This window comes from Conger conger, chromosome 2 (assembly GCF_963514075.1).
Source record: "Conger conger chromosome 2, fConCon1.1, whole genome shotgun sequence".
Classification (NCBI taxonomy): Eukaryota; Metazoa; Chordata; class Actinopteri; order Anguilliformes; family Congridae; genus Conger; species Conger conger.
This window is the reverse complement of record NC_083761.1, coordinates 77,459,799-77,477,378: the sequence shown is the minus strand read 5'-3', so window position 1 is coordinate 77,477,378 and position 17,580 is coordinate 77,459,799. Positions and strand designations below refer to the sequence as shown.

At 47.0% G+C, this 17,580-nt stretch overlaps 1 protein-coding gene across 1 annotated transcript in view; it reads right to left on the bottom strand.

The window, feature by feature from the left end:
- Positions 1-7,020, bottom strand: part of LOC133112190 (cAMP-specific 3',5'-cyclic phosphodiesterase 4A-like) — a 59,395-nt gene extending 52,375 nt beyond the window's left edge. Inside the window, exon 1 of the mRNA XM_061222868.1 lies at positions 6,725-7,020. Within this exon, the coding sequence (XP_061078852.1) occupies positions 6,725-7,020 (296 nt within the window). The remainder of the gene's footprint in view (positions 1-6,724) is intronic.
- Between the last annotated feature and the right edge of the window lie 10,560 nt (positions 7,021-17,580).

Genomic DNA, 17,580 nt, shown 5'->3' with positions numbered 1-17,580 from the left:
TCACTCCTGGTGCTGGCGAGCCGCAGGGTGTGTGGGGTCCTCACTCCTGGCCCTGGAGAGCCGCAGGGTGTGCTGGTTTTTGTTTTCATCTTATCAGCAACAAACCCCTGCACGCCCTGCGGCTCTCCAGGGCCAAGAGTGAGGACCATTGTTACAGTCTGCCCTTTGAATGTTCGTTTTAAGCCTGAGCTGTCCAAGCTGCTGTCAGTTAAGTTAATGTCATCGTTGTTGCAGCCTGAATAAGACCCCCCCCCCCCCCCCCCCCCATTTTAAGACACCTGCCCTCTTCTTTCACCTTTGCTTTCATTTTGCTGATATGCAGGAAAATGAATACACGGCCGTGTCAACCCCCCGCGCCTGGAAGAGCGTTTTGCAGCGGCATGATGCATTGTTCTCCGGACGGTCTCTTGAATGCTTGCGAATAAGAACTGAATGTGCCTCTGCACGACCCCTCCCCCGTGAATTCTCCCTCTCCCCTTCGTTTGGGAACGCACCTGTGCAGTCGACAACAGTTCCTTTTAAATTCACACAGATTCGTTCTGAGCGCGACTGAATAAAATCAGCTCCCTGCCAACACTAAAAATAAATAAATAAACTCCGCCACATCTCTCTAAATTTATCCAGTTTGACATGAGAAGCGCACTTTGATAGAAGTTTTTTTTCAACTGATCCAACCGAGGAAAGCATGAAAGAGTTACAGGCCATGTTGTGGAGTATGTTATTATGCAGATTTGCAATTAGCCATCATGTGCAATTGGATCAGTTATTTACCGTGTAATGGAAGTACAGTCCCGTGCACTTAATTAAAGGCCTACTGCTGGTTTTTAGCGTGGTCTTTCACTTTGGTGCACATTGACGCTGTTCTTTAGGCGTGTCTGACAGCCAACATTCTACACAGCGTTGACCTTCAAGTCACCTTCAAGTCTAGAAATAGGTTTTTTTTTATTTTTTTTTATTTTTTTCCTGTTGCTATACTGTATAATATGTTTTGAGGTTGCTGATTAAAGGAGGAGTTAAGGGTGAGCGGGGTGTATAAACAGGATTGGTACAGAAGGGGATTCCTTGCCCAACCAGTGGTACAGTGGCAATGTCAAGGTCACATCCCTCTTCATACAAATGGTTAATTTCATATTCATATCCGTATTGACATTATTGTCGCTAATGGTTTCAAAAACCAAAACGAACAGTCAGATCTCAGAAGAAAATCAAGGTCTAATCATAGCCATAGAGAGGATATAGTTACAACCCACCCACAACACAACTGAAGAAATAGTCACAGCACATCCACAACACAACTGAAGACAGTCACAGATGAAGTTACAACGCACACACAACAAAAGCACAACTGAAGACAGTCACAGATGAAGTTACAACACACACACAACAAAAGCACAACTGACGACAGTCACAGATGAAGTTACAACGCACACACAACAAAAGCACAACTGAAGACAGTCACAGATGAAGTTACAACGCACACACAACAAAAGCACAACTGACGACAGTCACAGATGAAGTTACAACGCACACACAACAAAAGCACAACTGAAGACAGTCACAACACACCCTTAACACAGCTGAAGATGCAGTTACAACACCTCTGTAACACAACTGTGTGTGCGCGTGTGTATCTGTGCCCATATGAATGTGTGTGTGTGTACATATTTTTGTGGAAGCGTTTTTTTCCCCTGTCAGAACTGAATTATTACTGTGAATTATTTAAACGCAGTTGAAGGAACGACAATTTTTATCAGCATGTCATAAGCTTTACAACATGGGCGCAATGGTTCCTCAATTGCCGGCACATTCTGGAAGATAATATATTGCCTAATGGAATGAACACAGCCTCTTTCCCTTTTACAGTAAAATATATTCATTTTTTAACACCCACAAACAAGTAACCATGGCAACGGGGCTTCGGGCTCCGGAGTTGTACTTTTGCTGAAATGAGCATTGGTCATCCTCACCTCTCCCCCGGTGCACTCTGGGAAATGAGCATTGGTCATTCCCCCCCCCAGTGCACTCTGGGAAATTAGCATTGGTGATCCACACCCCCTCCCCCGGTGCACTCTGGGAAATGAGCATTGGTGATCCACACCCCCTCCCCCGGTGCACTCTGGGAAATTAGCATTGGTGATCCACACCCCTCCCCCGGTGCACTCTGGGAAATTAGCTGGCTGGCGGACACGCTCTTGCTGGCCAGGCGGACGGACAGAAGACAGGCGCGCTGCCTGTGCTCTGGGTGCGGCTACGGGGTAAACCGGGTTATGAAATTATCAAATGTTCCAACATGTCGGGAATTCCAGGACAAAGAGGCCGATGTCTTAACTGCGATTTCACACCTTTTTTAATACTTCATTTCAAAAGCATTTCTGCCTTTTCAGCGTCATCGCCGCGTCCTTTCCCCGCTCCTCAGCGGAGGAGAGACGCCAGGCCAGGACACGAGCACGGAGGAATCCGGGCGTGTCCTCGCTCAGTCAACGCCCCTTTTAAACCGCCTCCATTACAGGCGTGTTCCCGCTCAGTCAACGCGGCTTTAAACCGCCTCCATTACAGGCGTGTCCTCGCTCTGTCAACGCCGCTTTAAACCGCCTCCATTACAGGCGTGGCCGACGCAGAGAGGTTGAGCCACAGGTGGATCGTTTATACGTCAGAAAACATTTCCTCAATGGATGCGCTCATGCTTTCCTCACTTTAGAATCATCCAGGAGCCTCCTAACTCCTAGCTCCTAGCTCCTAGGTCCTAGCTCCTCCAAGGAGCATTTAACAGATGGGAATGGCCTTAAAAGTGCCGGTTCTCGATCCATTTTTTGACAAGACAGGATAAAATGAGTGATTGGAGTGAACCCCATGAAGAGCTCTCTCAAACTCCCTAGCCTGCTTTGGCTGTTTCTACACGCTGTACACTCCATATGGTCATAATAATGTCTTGCATTTATATAGCGCTTTCCCCAGCAGCTGGCAACTCAAAGCACGTTACGCAGGGATGAGGAGGAAACTCGCCTCAACCACCACCAATGTGTAGCACACACCTGAGTGATGAAAAGGCAGCCATTTTGCACCAGAACGCTCACCACACACCAGCTGAGGGGGAGAGGGTGTTTTTAGCCGATTGAATCAGGGGATGATTTGGTGGCAGTTTGAGAGAGGCAGGTTTGGAATTTAGCCAGGACACCAAGGAACCTTTGTGAAGAGTGCAATGGGATCTTTGATGACCACAGTGAGGCAGGACCTCGGTTTAACCTCTCATCCGAAAGACAGTGTCTCCTGCAGCACAGCGTCCCCATCACTGCGGCGCACAGGGAAGACTGCCCCCTACTGGCCCACCAACACCACTTGCAGCAACTTCGTTTTCCGTGGAGGTCTCCCATCCAAGTACTAACCAAGCCCACCAAGCAGGAGCAGGGTGCATGATGGTATGGCTGCTGGCTAATGGACTATGGTCCAGACCCTGGTTCTGTTACCTTTAACCCACACAGATACCATTTCAATAGCTGATAAGTCATTCTCTCCCCCATACTGTGCAAGATTGTTATTTCAGTATTTTTTTTTATCAATTCATGAAAGGAAAACAGCATACATATCAATCGAATTCCCTCATATCTCTTTCCACTTTTTTCCGATGCATGTGTTTGGTCACATGCCATGTTGCCAGGATTGATATTGAATCTCTCATAAAAACACTTAAACCTCCTCATACGGTGTGCTCTGACCTCTATCCCAATGAAACCAGAGACACTGCTGCATAGACATACTGTATGTAACTTTTCGTGAAATCTGAGAGCAATCCTGTCCTTTATAAATGAAAAGCACACACTGCACTCTAATGCACAAGAGGAGGGAAGAGATGCACTCAGAGGCTACAGGGATCAATGACTCACCCTAGCATTCCAGACAAACAAGCACAGAAGTATTATTATTATTATTATTGTTGTTGTTATTGTTGTTGCTGTTGTTTTTGCAGCAGTCATAGTCCTCATTATTATAATGGTTGTTGTTATTGTTACTGAGTTTGACTGAGTTTGTTATAATCATTGTTGTTGTTGTCATAGTCATCATCATCATCATTATTATTGTTATTATTAGTATTATTATTGTCGTCGTTGTTCTTATTATTGTTGCTGTCATAGTTGTTGTTGTTGTTATTGTTACTATTCTTACTATGATAGTTGCCATTGCTGTTGTTGTTTCTGCTGTTATTGTTGTTGTTGTTTCCGTTGTCATTGTTGTTGTTGTTTCTGTTGTTATTGTTATTATTCTTACTATGATAGTTGCTATTGTTGTTGTCGTTTCTGTTGTTATTGTTGCTGCTGCTCTGGCGAAGCGAGACAGGTGTGAAACAGACCGAGTCACTGGCTCACTGAAGGGGGGGGGGCTGATTGCATGTGACAGCAGTCTCCTAAAGCTCAGTGCACTGGGGCATTCATTTTCCGCTTGGTCCGGGGGAGAGGGGATGGCAAGGTGTGGCCTAGCCACACCTTCCAGCAGCAAATTGGGCCGCCCCTGCAGTCACTCATCACGCAGTAAGGGGGCCCCGGGGGGAGCACTGCTGCCCTGGAGAACGAGGTTTCCGGTTGGAGTCTCTGTGTGGAGTTGGCATGTTCTCCCTGTGTTTTGTGCAATTTTCCTCTGGGCATTCCGGTTTCCTCCCACAGTGCAAAGACATGCAGGGCCCCGGGCTAAATAAAGGCTAAATAAAAACCAAGCGGGCAGAATCATCCCCTTTAGCCGGCAGATGTGAGGCGTTCAACAAGGCTAGGATAACACAAGGCCTTCTCCCGGTGACGTATCTGCCCCACGGGGCAAAATCACAGACCCTGAATGAAGAACGGAAGAACATGCGGAATACATTTTACATGCTGTCGCAAACAGAGCACCGGCCTGACACATAAGACAAAGCTGAACCCCCGAGGGAAAGCAGCTCCACGACAGGTCCAGGATCAGTGTGTCCGGAGGTTTCTCACCGGCAGCTCGGTAAATTCAGAGCCACTGGGAGACAGACAGCCTGTGTCACTCACTGCGATTGTGAGCATTAAAATAATTACTCTAATCTACAAACAGAGAACCGCAATGACATTTTAGAATTACGGGTTTCCGCAAGGCCCGATAAATGTGTCTAATGCGGACGACCTGAAACCTATCCATACTGAGTCAGTCACACACACACACATACTACAGCCTGACTCTCTCACACACACACATACACACACACTACAGCCTGACTCACACACACACACACACACCCACTACACCCTGACTCACACATTCACACACACACATACACACACACAAACACTACAGCCTGACTCTCTCACACACACGCACGCACACATATATGCAGGCACACACAGACACACAGACACACACACACACATGCAAACACACATACACATACTACAGCCGGACTCTCTCTCACACACACACACATATACACCGTACAGCCTAACCCTGTACTGCGTATACACACACACACACACATTTTCAAAAGTGCTTTATTTATGGACACATCTAAACATAGGCTGTAAAAAGCCATACTGTTCTTAGCTTGCATCTACTCAATATCAATACTAATACACTTAATACGTCAGTCAGAAACACTACAGCCAGAGTCACATTCCTTTCAGCTGCTCTGAAAACACAGCTGCTCTAAGCTGCTACTAGGACAAGACATGGAGGAGCTGCACTGGATCACCAGGATCAGGCACTAGAGAGACCAGCTGGAAGATGGGCCGGATTATTTCAGCTGCTCCCAGTGAAGCAGGCTGGTGGAGCCCTTACAGGGACCATGCAGATGATCTAACGGAAGCAGACGCCGTGGAGGTAAGGCGATCACTCCGATTTGGTGAGCTTAGGGTAACATTACAGGCATTTGGCAGACGTACAACAACGTGCGCACCCACGCTAGGAATGCCACCACAGAACTAAGAGCTTGGACCTTGCAGATTAGTCTGAGGAGGGTTTGTGGGTGGGTGAGAAAACCCAGTCTGACCCGCAGTGTCCCTCTCTTGGAAGGGCCTGCAAAACCGGCAGCCACTCTACAGAAAGCACAGATCCCCTCTCCACCAGTTAGAAACAATACACACCAGCATTAGTCGCCTTTGCAGCACCGGTGTCCAGTGTGGGTACAGGTCTTTTTTTTATCCCAGTATCACGACACCTGATTCAAGTAATTAATTAATCATGGTCTCCATGTAAGATGAGTAGAATCAGGTACCCTGCAGCTGGGATAAAACAAAAAGCGGCACCCACACAGGTCCTTTTCAACAATACTGGACGCCCCTGCTCTATTATGGACCTCCAGCTCCATGCATTAAGCAGGAATTTGTATGCACTGCGCATGCACTTGTCGTTTTTGTCTCCCGTCCAAATTGCATCACTGTAAGCAGAAACACTGGTGTGTGACAGCGTCTGTTTCCATGTTTTTGAGTGGGCGTGCTGCTAAGTACACAGTGGGTCTCCAGTCTCCGGTATCGTCTCTCATGACACTTCCGGAGAGTCGCTTGCACCATCGCAGTGTGTAGTGTGGCGACCCGCTTGTAGTTCTCCGTGGTATCGTGATACAGTACCTATATGGGGAGTCCCCTGCGTTCAGCTTTACAAAACTAATAATTTCGGCAAATTTGTCACGCTTCTGGCAGCTCTGTTAGCTAAGCAATCACCATCATCAAACATATCCATGAAAAATTATATTGGACTATGCGTAACTGCACGCCTGGATTCTTACCGCTTGTTTCCAGCGCTGTTGCCGCCCGACGTGCCGGTCGTTCCGTGAAAGGAAGCGGGCCAGGTCATACGGGAGGTCCGAAGCGCCGGCCGGTCGGTCGTGTCCACCGCATTGGAGCGCTCTATCTGCGGGTGGTGATGCCGGTCCGTGTCCGAGTACCCGCGGTGCTTAATTTTGATGGGGGTCCGTGGCTGTCTCCAGAGGTGTTGCGGGGGTCTCAGGGTCGCGTGCCCTTCCCGGGGAACGGGCAGCGAGAGGGACAAGCTCTTTTTCGAGCAAGACGGCGGTTCCATCATAGCGTGGTTATAAATATGCTCAAAGGTATGCAATAGTTAAGTTTAGGCACGGGAGCCAAGTTCGATTATTTGGTGATATAATATTTAAATTGATAAAAATAAATCTATTTCCATGGTTTATTCTAAACTCGACAATGGCATGGGAGCTTTAATCACGGAGCGCTGTCAGCGAAATGTTATCTATAGACTGGCGAAATATTTACGAACACCAATTATTCACAGTGCTAGTTCCGTTTGAGATCCAATTGCTTGTCGACCCAGACTCAGAATCAAAACTTTTATTATTATTTGTTTTCAAAACTGACGGTCTTTTTCTCCCTCTGTGCGCTGACAGTCAGCCTGGCAGACGGCTTCCGCGCGGCGGATGCTGGGAGACAGTCGCCCGCGCTGATTCCCCTGAAGTTAGTCGCCTCATCGCCCATGCCGCGATAGATTACTTATTTACCACTAAATTTATTGCTTTTTATCTGTCGCTTATTGCAGAATTCCAGACCGCTGGCGCTGCTGCGCGGTGGTTTATTGCTGCTCCGCGCTGCACCTGTCCGTCAAAGCGCTCTCTTTGTCACTCCGTGCCCAGTCCGAGCCGTACAGTTCCCCATTGGCCAAAAAAGGCTCGTGTAACTGATACTATAGCAGAAAAGGTGCCGGGCGTCCGCTTGTCCCATCAATGAAAGTGTCTCATTTTACGTGGGCGCAGTCAGAAACTCACAAACAGTCTTCAATTATAAGACATCTTTTGCGCGTATTTGAGCACCCTGCCTCAAAAATCATTTCGATGTGTCTCTGCATCGCGGTCATCACTGTATTCCCAACGATGTGCGATCCCGCGTTATAAGCCACTGCTATAACCCCCGCTGCTATAAGCCACTCGTCTTAAAACGCCGACAATCTATTAAAAACCAAGGGCTCTTATCTCTCTTTCGCCGTTTCTCTTCCCCATTTGTTCTCTCGTCGTCTTCCTTTTTATCCAGGTTGCTGGTAATATTATGGCATGCATATTACACCATTAAGCCATTAAGCCTCTCCAGCTATCGCTCCCGACGCCAGTCTCTCTCTCTCTCTCTCTCTCTCTCTCTCTCTCTCTCTCTCTCTCTCTCTCTCTCTCTCTCTCCCTCCCTCTCTCTCTCTCTCTCTCTCTCTCTCTCTCTCTCTCTCTCTCTCTCCTTTCCCCCTTGCTATTCTATTTCGCGCAGGTGCCAACAAGTCCATAATTTAGATTTATCAGATGTATTTATTTATAATTCAAACGGATTTATGTATTTCTGAAAAGTTATTTCTGTATTTTTGTATGTATTGCAGCTGCATACAGCCCCATAGGCTACAAGGTAAGGTAATGTAGCTAGCCTGTCAAAGTAAACTGAAGCCATTCTCGGCAAACTCGGCATTAAACGTTTTCATGTGTTCTAATCTTATGTCTCTCAGGCTAAGGATCGCATCTTCCAACAGTTTGAGTGGAGTGCAGATACGCGATCAGCGAACCGTATGGAACTGCAGGCTATTCAACCTGATTTAGGAAACGAGTGCTCCATAACATGGCACACTGGGTATTTATTTTATTTTATTTTATTTTATTTTATTTTGATGACTCATAATACCTTCGCGTGGCCACAGCATAACTTTCGAATTTGAGTCAGTCAAGGTCCATTCTGCAACACGTAGTTTGAGTCACAGTTCCTCACCGCGCGCGCTCCGCCTCGCGCACGGCACTCTAGTACAATCGGTCTTATGTAACGCGGATTTAGGACACAGATTGCCAAGTCTGTTTCGGTCTTCTATACGGTTTTGCAGTTCTGTGTTGTACATAAAACGATTGCACGGACAGCAATGGAGGAATATATCAACTGCACTCTAACAAGTTGGTATTCAAGAGTGCGTACGGGGGCCGGGCTCGAGTGTGCCGTCTGTCATCTTGGCTCTTGATCTTGGCTTTAACAGCGAGTTAAAAAAATGCCTTATTGTCAAAAGAGGGATGACAAGTACGCCCCCAGAGGACCCCTCAACAATGAGTGAGCAGTTACGTTAAATTCACTATTATTTGTAGTTGTTGTTGTTGTCATTTAGGGCACACACAGTATCACCGGAGAAAAGTGGATCCGTGAATATGCCGTGCCAAGAACGTTATCGTGCTCTCGTGGGCTTTTATTCCTCGACAGATTTTTTTGTATTTATTTGAGTTTATTGTGCTGCGCCGTATTGAAATAGACCAGTGTCGAGCTCTGTGTCGACAGCGGCATGGGTTAACGGAGCAAAATTAAAAATAAAAAAAACAGACGGTACCAGCACCTGACTTGAGACTTGGAAAGCTACAACATAATGTAGAACTTCTGTACGTTAAAGCACCCCCTTGTTACGCGGTGACATTCAAACCTACTATGAGATGGGATGATTAAAACTCGCAACCCCTCTGTGAGTGACAGTTACTCCTCCCAGTGAGTGGCAGGTACTATTTCCTGCTCGGGTGGGGAGGGCTTGCTGAAGAGTCTGACTCATTCGGATGAGGCTGTGTAGGCGGGGGTGAATTTGCGGGGTTTTTTTGTTCAACCGTTCATCCATCTTTGCTTAGTTGAGCGGTTCTGTAAATGTATTATTTTATTTTATTTCTGAATTAATGTGATTCAGTGCTCTGACAATCGGCATTGTGCATTTACAGTCTTAAATTGATCTTAAATTGAAATGCCAAAGACTGCGGAAGATTCTCCCGGAACAGCAAAGGCATGTTGGCATCGCTCTCTTTGTGAACAGATACACTCATAGAAAATACAGGCTGGGGGATCATCTGTCCAAACAGCATGCATCTGTATTTGAGCGCGTGCCCGCGGCGGGGTGAGACGCGCGTGTGGGTGAACGAGTGCATATTGCGCATGTCCGTGTTGTTTGTGTGTGCTTGTTTGTAATTAAGCAACATGCATTTGTATTTTTGTTGACGGCTGACGAATCCTGACTTCCCTCTTGTCTTTTCGGTTCTCTTTTGTTTTAGAAAACATGGGGGGGAATGCTCTTTTAGACTCGCGTCAAAGCTGAACTGAAGCTCGCGGCGGTCATCACGGGGAAAATAATTCAGAATTGACAGACTAATCAGTGCACGAGCTGCGCTGGAAATTAATCTCCTGGGTGCTTGAATAGGAAGTTTTGAGAAATGCTAGCAATTTAATGTTGCATGTAAAGTAGTTTGTATTTGAATTGTCAGTAAGTGTTCATTTTGTATTGCAATAGACATTTTGCTTTGACAAAATAATAAAAATTTGATTTAAAAAAAAAAGAAAAGTAAGTGTAAGTGTTTTCCCTTCGAAACTGGCAAAAAGAATCAAATGTACCAATTTAACAACATCCAATTTACCTTCAGCACCGAAAGTACAGGGACTTACTGTAAAGAGAAATGTATTCACATACCGAAGCAACATTAGCAATTTCGCTCTCGCAAATTTTGCCAAACAAAACTAGATTAATATTTCTGTTCTTCTATCTGTGCTTTAACACTTGGCTAATTTATTGAATGCTGGTTTCGGTACAGGGTACAGTCTATTCTCTCAGCCATCTTAGCTCACATTTAGTGGTTTAAAAAATCATTCACAAAATTCATGATTTTATAAAGAAAAACAGATGCGAAAATTAAGAGAATGTTGTGATTAAGATAATTTTCAAGGCCTTAACTGAGAAGTGGCTACCATTGATGTGTTCCCTGCCTTCGTCAGGGTGTAGTTTACCGTGGCTGGGTAGACAAAGACATCTGTGCCTCCTCAACCAACACAATTCATTGCTGGTGCACTTTAACAGCGAGCGGCTAAGCTAGTCGATGAACCAAAGGCAGGGAAAAGAGCTCTCAATCAAGTCAGTCAAGCTTGTGCTGGCGAGGCACAAAAAAGGCCCTGTAGCATTGGACCAATCAGACCATTTCTCCAAAGGGCACCATTTTACAATATGAATGCTTGAAACCATTAACTTTAATATTACATCTTTGCATTATAAAAAAAAAAAAGCAATGTTCCTTTCAGATTTGCCTCTCGTATTGATTAAGTTAGTCCTTTAGTGTGAGACCCCTCATACTTTGCTGAGCTCTTTTAAAAGTGCTGCATCACACACAGAGGAGTTGTTTAATACATTATCTAAGCCGCACACCTACATTACATGTCATTTGGCAGATGCTTTTATCCAAAGCAACTTACAGTTGATTGGACTAAGCAGGAGACAATCCTCCCCTGGAGCGACGCGGGGTTAAGGGGCCTTGCTCAAAGGCCCAACGGCGGTGCGGATCTCATTGTGGCTACACCGGGGATTGAACGACCGACCTTGCGGGTCCCGGTCATGTACCTTAACCACTACGCTACAGACCGTGGTTTAGAGAATAAGGTGCTACCAGCACGGCCCATCCAGCCATTTGCCAGTGTGTGATCGATTTGTCTGACATTCTACAGCAGTACAGAAGAAGTAATTTTCCGCCCGAGGGTGCCATTTTTAGACGCAGAGGGATGCTATGTTTATACGGGCTACGCTTTCGCTTATCCAGGCAGCCTGCTGTGGTCGGGGAGAGAGACTCCAGACTGGCAACTCAACACAACGGTTGAGTTTGTGTCAACAAAATCATCTCAACCAATCAACATATTTTACCGACTCGGATTTGTTACTTGCCATATTTTGTTTTTCCCCCTCTCGTGCCATCTCTTCCATCTGTTCCTGCAAAGGCTCCTGAGGGCCGGGACAGGCCTGAGTCCCACCACCAGGCACACACAGCCCAGGCTGACCGGTAATCAGCCTGGGCTGTGTGTCAACCTCTGCAGGCTTTTTCCTGGAGCCAGAGCCTGTTCAATGTATTTTTTATTCAGCGCTTTTTACAGAAGACCGTCACTAAGATGCTTTACAGAGTAACAGACGGGAAGGCAAACACCACGCCAGAGCCCCAAAATAGCAAATACATGAGGTAAAAAACTACCCAGAGGCGAGAAAAACCCTCAAACAGTGGTGAGAAAAAAACTCCCCAATGGTACGAAGGTTCTGCCGAAATCCACCTATAGAGGGGGAGCCCATCCTCTGCTGGCCAGCCCGGTGCAATGGTAGGATGGATTAAACAGGAATGTAGTGAGAAATCTATTACAGTGATTCAAATGGGCTGAACCAGTTGCAATTAAAGCCAAAAACTAGCGAGAGAAGTGGGAAATCCAAATGAGGCAAAGTATAGTGAGCAGGTTTAGAGGGGCAGGGTGAGTATAGTGAGCAGGTTTAGAGGGGCAGGGTGAGTATAGTGAGCAGGTTTAGAGGGGCAGGGTGAGGGGGAGTATAGTGAGCAGGTTTAGAGGGGCAGGGTGAAGGTGAGTATAGTCAGCAGGTTTAGAGGGGCAGGGTGAGGGTGAGTATAGTCAGCAGGTTTAGGGGGGCAGGGTGAGGGTGAGTATAGTCAGCAGGCTTAGAGGGGCAGGGTGAGTATAGTCAGCAGGTTTAGAGGGGCAGGGGGAGTATAGTGAGCAGGTTTAGAGGGGCAGGGTGAGGGGGAGTATAGTGAGCAGGTTTAGAGGGGCAGGGTGAGGGTGAGTATAGTCAGCAGGTTTAGAGGGGCAGGGGGAGTATAGTGAGCAGGTTTAGAGGGGCAGGGTGAGTATAGTGAGCAGGTTTAGAGGGGCAGGGTGAGTATAGTGAGCAGGTTTAGGGGGGCAGGGTGAGGGGGAGTATAGTGAGCAGGTTTAGAGGGGCAGGGTGAGGGGGAGTATAGTGAGCAGGTTTAGAGGGGCAGGGTGAGGGGGAGTATAGTCAGCAGGTTTAGAGGGGCGGGGTGAGTATAGTGAGCATGTTTAGGGGGGCAGGGTGAGGGTGAGTATAGGGAGCAGGTTTAGAGGGGCAGGGTGAAGGTGAGTATAGTCAGCAGGTTTAGAGGGGCAGGGTGAGTATAGTGAGCAGGTTTGGAGGGGCAGGGTGAGGGTGAGTATAGTGAGCAGGTTTAGAGGGGCAGGGTGAGGGTGATTATAGTCAGCAGGTTTAGGGGGGCAGGGTGAAGGTGAGTATAGTCAGCAGGTTTAGAGGGGCAGGGTGAGGGTGATTATAGTCAGCAGGTTCAGAAGGACAGACCCTGTTGTGCAGGGAGGCCTTCAGGCAGATGGAGAGCAGCATCGCTTACGGCCAAGCACAGCTGAGGCCCATTTCCAAACTTTTCCAGCCGTGACGTTCATCGCCTTCAGCGAGACTGTTTAACAAGGCGCTGCCTGCTGTGTCTTCGGAAGGAGACATACTGTACATGGACACAACTTCAGTGACACTTTAATTTGTCTCGCTCTATGCCTCCTTCTTTAAGCACTGGGGGATGTTGAGTTTTTTTTTTTGGTGGAGGGGGGGGACTGACATCTCCCCCAGCAGATAATTATTGAGTTGATATTTTGCTTTGGTGGTGAAGGCATTGAACAAGAGGCAAAGAAGAAACAAGATGGAGTAAAAAAACCTCCTTCATTTTTGCACTTACACTGATTAAGTCTGTTTGCCTGCGATTAAAACAAACCAAATAATTTCATGATGCAATCAAGCAGTCATTAATTTCATTTAGTGGTTTTATTATTATTATTATTATTATTGTTGTTGTTGTTGTTGTTGTAACGGAATCTGCATATAAAATGCGGCAATCTACTTTTTAAGCCGGCGTTTTTTAATCAATCGCGCACAGGAAAAAAGGCGATGTTAATTAGAATTTTAAACAGGAATTAAATTGGATCTCTGATTGTACATTTGTCATTAGTGCAGCCTTCATGTTGGCATTAGCACGCAGGACACTTCAGCAGCACTTAGCTTTGTAGGTCAGCCGGACGGTTGCCTGAGGGAACGTTATCTGCGGCGGGCCGCTGCAGACGGCTCGGGGCTGAGGCGGTGCTGGCGGTTACGGGGGCCTGCCATGCGCGCATATTCTGGATTTAGCTGCAGGGAAGCGTGGCGTGGGCGTCCGCGCATCTGAAGATGCAATCTAACGGCGTCAGCGGGACTGCAAGGCAATCAAACCGTGGAGCGGAGGGGCCGGCGGAGGGAAATGAGAAGCCCTGAGCACAGCGCAGAGAGACCCGAGGTCTGAGCGGGTCGCTCCTGAAACCGCGCGGAAGAGCCGCGTTCGGCCAAAAGCTCGTTCAGCGCTCGCTCACAATGAAACGCAACGTTCGCACACAATCAAACACAAAGCTCACTCACAATAAAACGCAACGCTCGCTCACAATTAACCCCAATGCTCACTCACAATCAAACACAACGCTCATTAAATGCAACGCTCGCTGAAAATGAAAGCCAACACTCGCTCACAATGAAACGCAACGCTCACACAATTAAAACGCAATGTTCACTCACAATTAAACACAACGCTCATTAAACGCAACGCTCGCTCCCAATTAAACGCAATGTTCACTCACAATTAAACCCAATTTTAAAAGTCAGCTCCCCCCCCCCAGCATTTGCATGCATCGGCGTGTGTTAGCGTCTGTGGAGTTCAGCAAAACAATACAGATTGTGATGCGTTAGTGTGTGTCACCATACCGTCGCAGTAGAATAAAACCGTCCAGCGATCGGTTCACAGCACTTTGCATTTTAATGGGGTTCGTTTTAATGGAGAGAAAGGGAAACTTAAATCTCACTTCCATGACAGAAACCAGAGGACTTGAGCGTAAACAAGATTAAGAACAAAATGAACTCTCCACACGGACTGTCCAATGACAGAGAAAGCAACGTCACTGGGCCGGATGCTGGAGTCAGAGCCCAGAGCTCTTTCAGAAATAAACCCGACAGAGACGTTGACTGCTTCCTCATCACCGGCAGCCATGGAGCTGCCATTACCATAACCCTTAAATTACACGTGTATCGACTTCATCATAAAAGGGCCGGCCCACCCGCCATTTAATGGCAATACATCTGTAATTGCTGCAGGCAGCCTTGATCTGATGGCTCAGAACCTGGAGATGCATTGTCTGGGAATAACTTGAGTCGTCTTATTTGTGTGTTTTGTGTGTGTGTGTGTGTGTGTGTGTGTGTGCGTGCGTGCGTGCGTGTTCTTAACAGCCTCCTGTAAAAGCGACTGATAGCAGGTGGCTTTAATCCCCTGCAAATCAGCCGAGTCAGGTATTTTCGCAGCGCAGACCTGCTGTTTTTCCCCATCAAGCCCAGACATTCTGAGGTAATGCTTGGCCCCGCACAGCTCAACATATTTGTCAAAGTGGGAAAAAGCCCACATGACAGGCACCAGAAATGATGTGGGTTATGCGACTCCTTTTTGTGCCAGAAGCACGCCACTATTGATGCTTCAAATGGGGTGCAAGAAACACCTTTGTAACCCCCCCCCCCACCACCACCACCACCGCCACCACTGCACCCCCGCCAGAAAGAAAGCATTGCACCCCGACACAATGGCACCAGGAACGTCTTCTGAACAAAAATGGAATAGGTAGAAGCTGTACAGTCGAGTTAAAGAGTGGTGAATGCATGTCCCTTCAGCAACATGAGTCATAAACACATGAAAAGGCACTGGCTAAGCCTGTGATTCGTCGCAGCGGAAAATTGATGTCATGTCATGCAAAGTGATGTAGGTGTCTTCAGCTTAAAATAAATGTTTTGTCCACAACACTACAGTACATCTATTACTTTTCTGAAAACTCTCAACAGTGAACGCTTATGGTGATTACAGATTAATTCAAGTAGTACTTAAGTGAGAAAATTCCATGTTTCTGCACAGAGAAATTCTCGTTTTTCTCTGTGGCGAGAAACTCCCCATAGTCTGGACGCCGGGTTGCCGGAGTGTGAAAACCGTATCCCCCATTTTTAATGAGCCAAAAAGCAGGGCAGTCATAGGACACGGTTTAATTTGTCTTGTTAAAATTGAACATGATAGGAACTTCCCAGATAGAGACACACAGGGTGACGGCAGGAGGCTGAGACGTAATGGAGCTCTTGGCTGGTGCTACAGGGATTACGGGGGTGGGAGGGGGGGATGGAGGACAGCAAAAAAAAAATCAAAAAGGTTTTGCGAGGGAGGAGAAGAGCAAGAGAGGGAGGGTTTCCACTCTTTCCGCCAATGAGGGAACAGCGAGAGTTTGCGGAAACCCCTGAGTGGGAACGAAACGCCGCGGCGAATTCGATACGGCGAACAGTGTGCGGAAAGCAATCTACAGAAGCCCGAACTGAGCATCCATTTGGGAAACGGGAGACAGAGACGGCGCATTCCTCTTCAACGAGTCTGCGCCTGAAATAACACAGGCACATCACACTGAGACGGATAAATAATATATGAACCGCCCAACCGCTAATAGTGCAGGAGCTACCATTCCTCCTGCAACATGATACACAAAGTGTGGGCTACGCTTAGAGAAACCAAAAAAACTAACAAAAAAAAAAAACCAGATATTGCCAATTTGCTTCGACAGGCATGACATTGAAAGTCCTCGCTCCTGACATAAACATGCAAGAGAGGCTGCACTCGTGAAATGTGTCCATTCCAATGAGTCTCCTGTGATAACAGTCACCACCGTGATAACAGGCTAGGACGGGGCAGTCACGCCCCGTCATTGTGGCGGAGCGAAAGATATTAGCCTTTTTCCGCCTTTTGGGTTGATTTCGGGACTCCCCGACCCTAATTCCTGATAGCTGCCGTGTCCTTCCGGTACCTGTTGTGACCAGGCTCTCGGTACTAGGCAGAACTTGATCAGCTCAGGCAGTTGATTCCCCTGGTCTCATTTCACGGGTGTGAACTGGCTTCCGATAATAAAGTGAAAACAAAGCCCTAGCCGCCCTTGGAGAACAGACTGCCATTCCCCTGGTATATTTGGTCTCAATGTTCAAAAAGCAATTTACTTACAGACACAAAGCAAACACTCTCATTTGTAAACAAAAAAACACATTTCCAAAAATCCTGTTCCACGTGCCAAATCATTCATATCACGAATGATGCCAAGTTACGACTAAACTGTCCAATATGCTTCACAGAATCCAAAACAACAGCAGTATGTATTTGCTTATCTAATAAGGATACAACAGAAAATAGCCAAGTTTTGGGGCGTTGTAATATGGCTGTAGGCAGTTGAAGATAAATTCTGTGTGTTTACTACAGTTCACGGGATACAGAATTTAATGTGTCTAAGTAGTGAGCGGTTGTGCTCATTTTAGCTATTTCTGTGAGAAGCCCTGAAAATGGCCAAACATGATCCTATTAAGGTATGGCATATGCCCTTCCAAGCTAAGATATAGCGGACACTCCTCCAAAGTATGAGGTATACATGTCTTGGTCTAGCAGACAGGTCCTACCAGGTCACCTGGATTGGGATTAGGGCGGCCTGTAGCATAATGGTTACGGTAAATGACTTGGACCCGCAAGGTCAGTGGTTCTAATCCCCGGTGTAGCCACCATAAGATCCGCACAGCCGTTGGGCCCTTGAGCAAGGGCCTTTAACCCTACATTGCTCCAGGGGAGGTCTCCTGCTTAGTCTAATCAACTGTACGTCACTCTGGATAAGAGCGTCTGCCAAATGCCAATAATGTAAATGTAATGTAATGGATATGCCTCGGCACCGCGTCCCCATTTCACAGGAGTCTCACCGGGAACAGAAACAGAACAGAAAC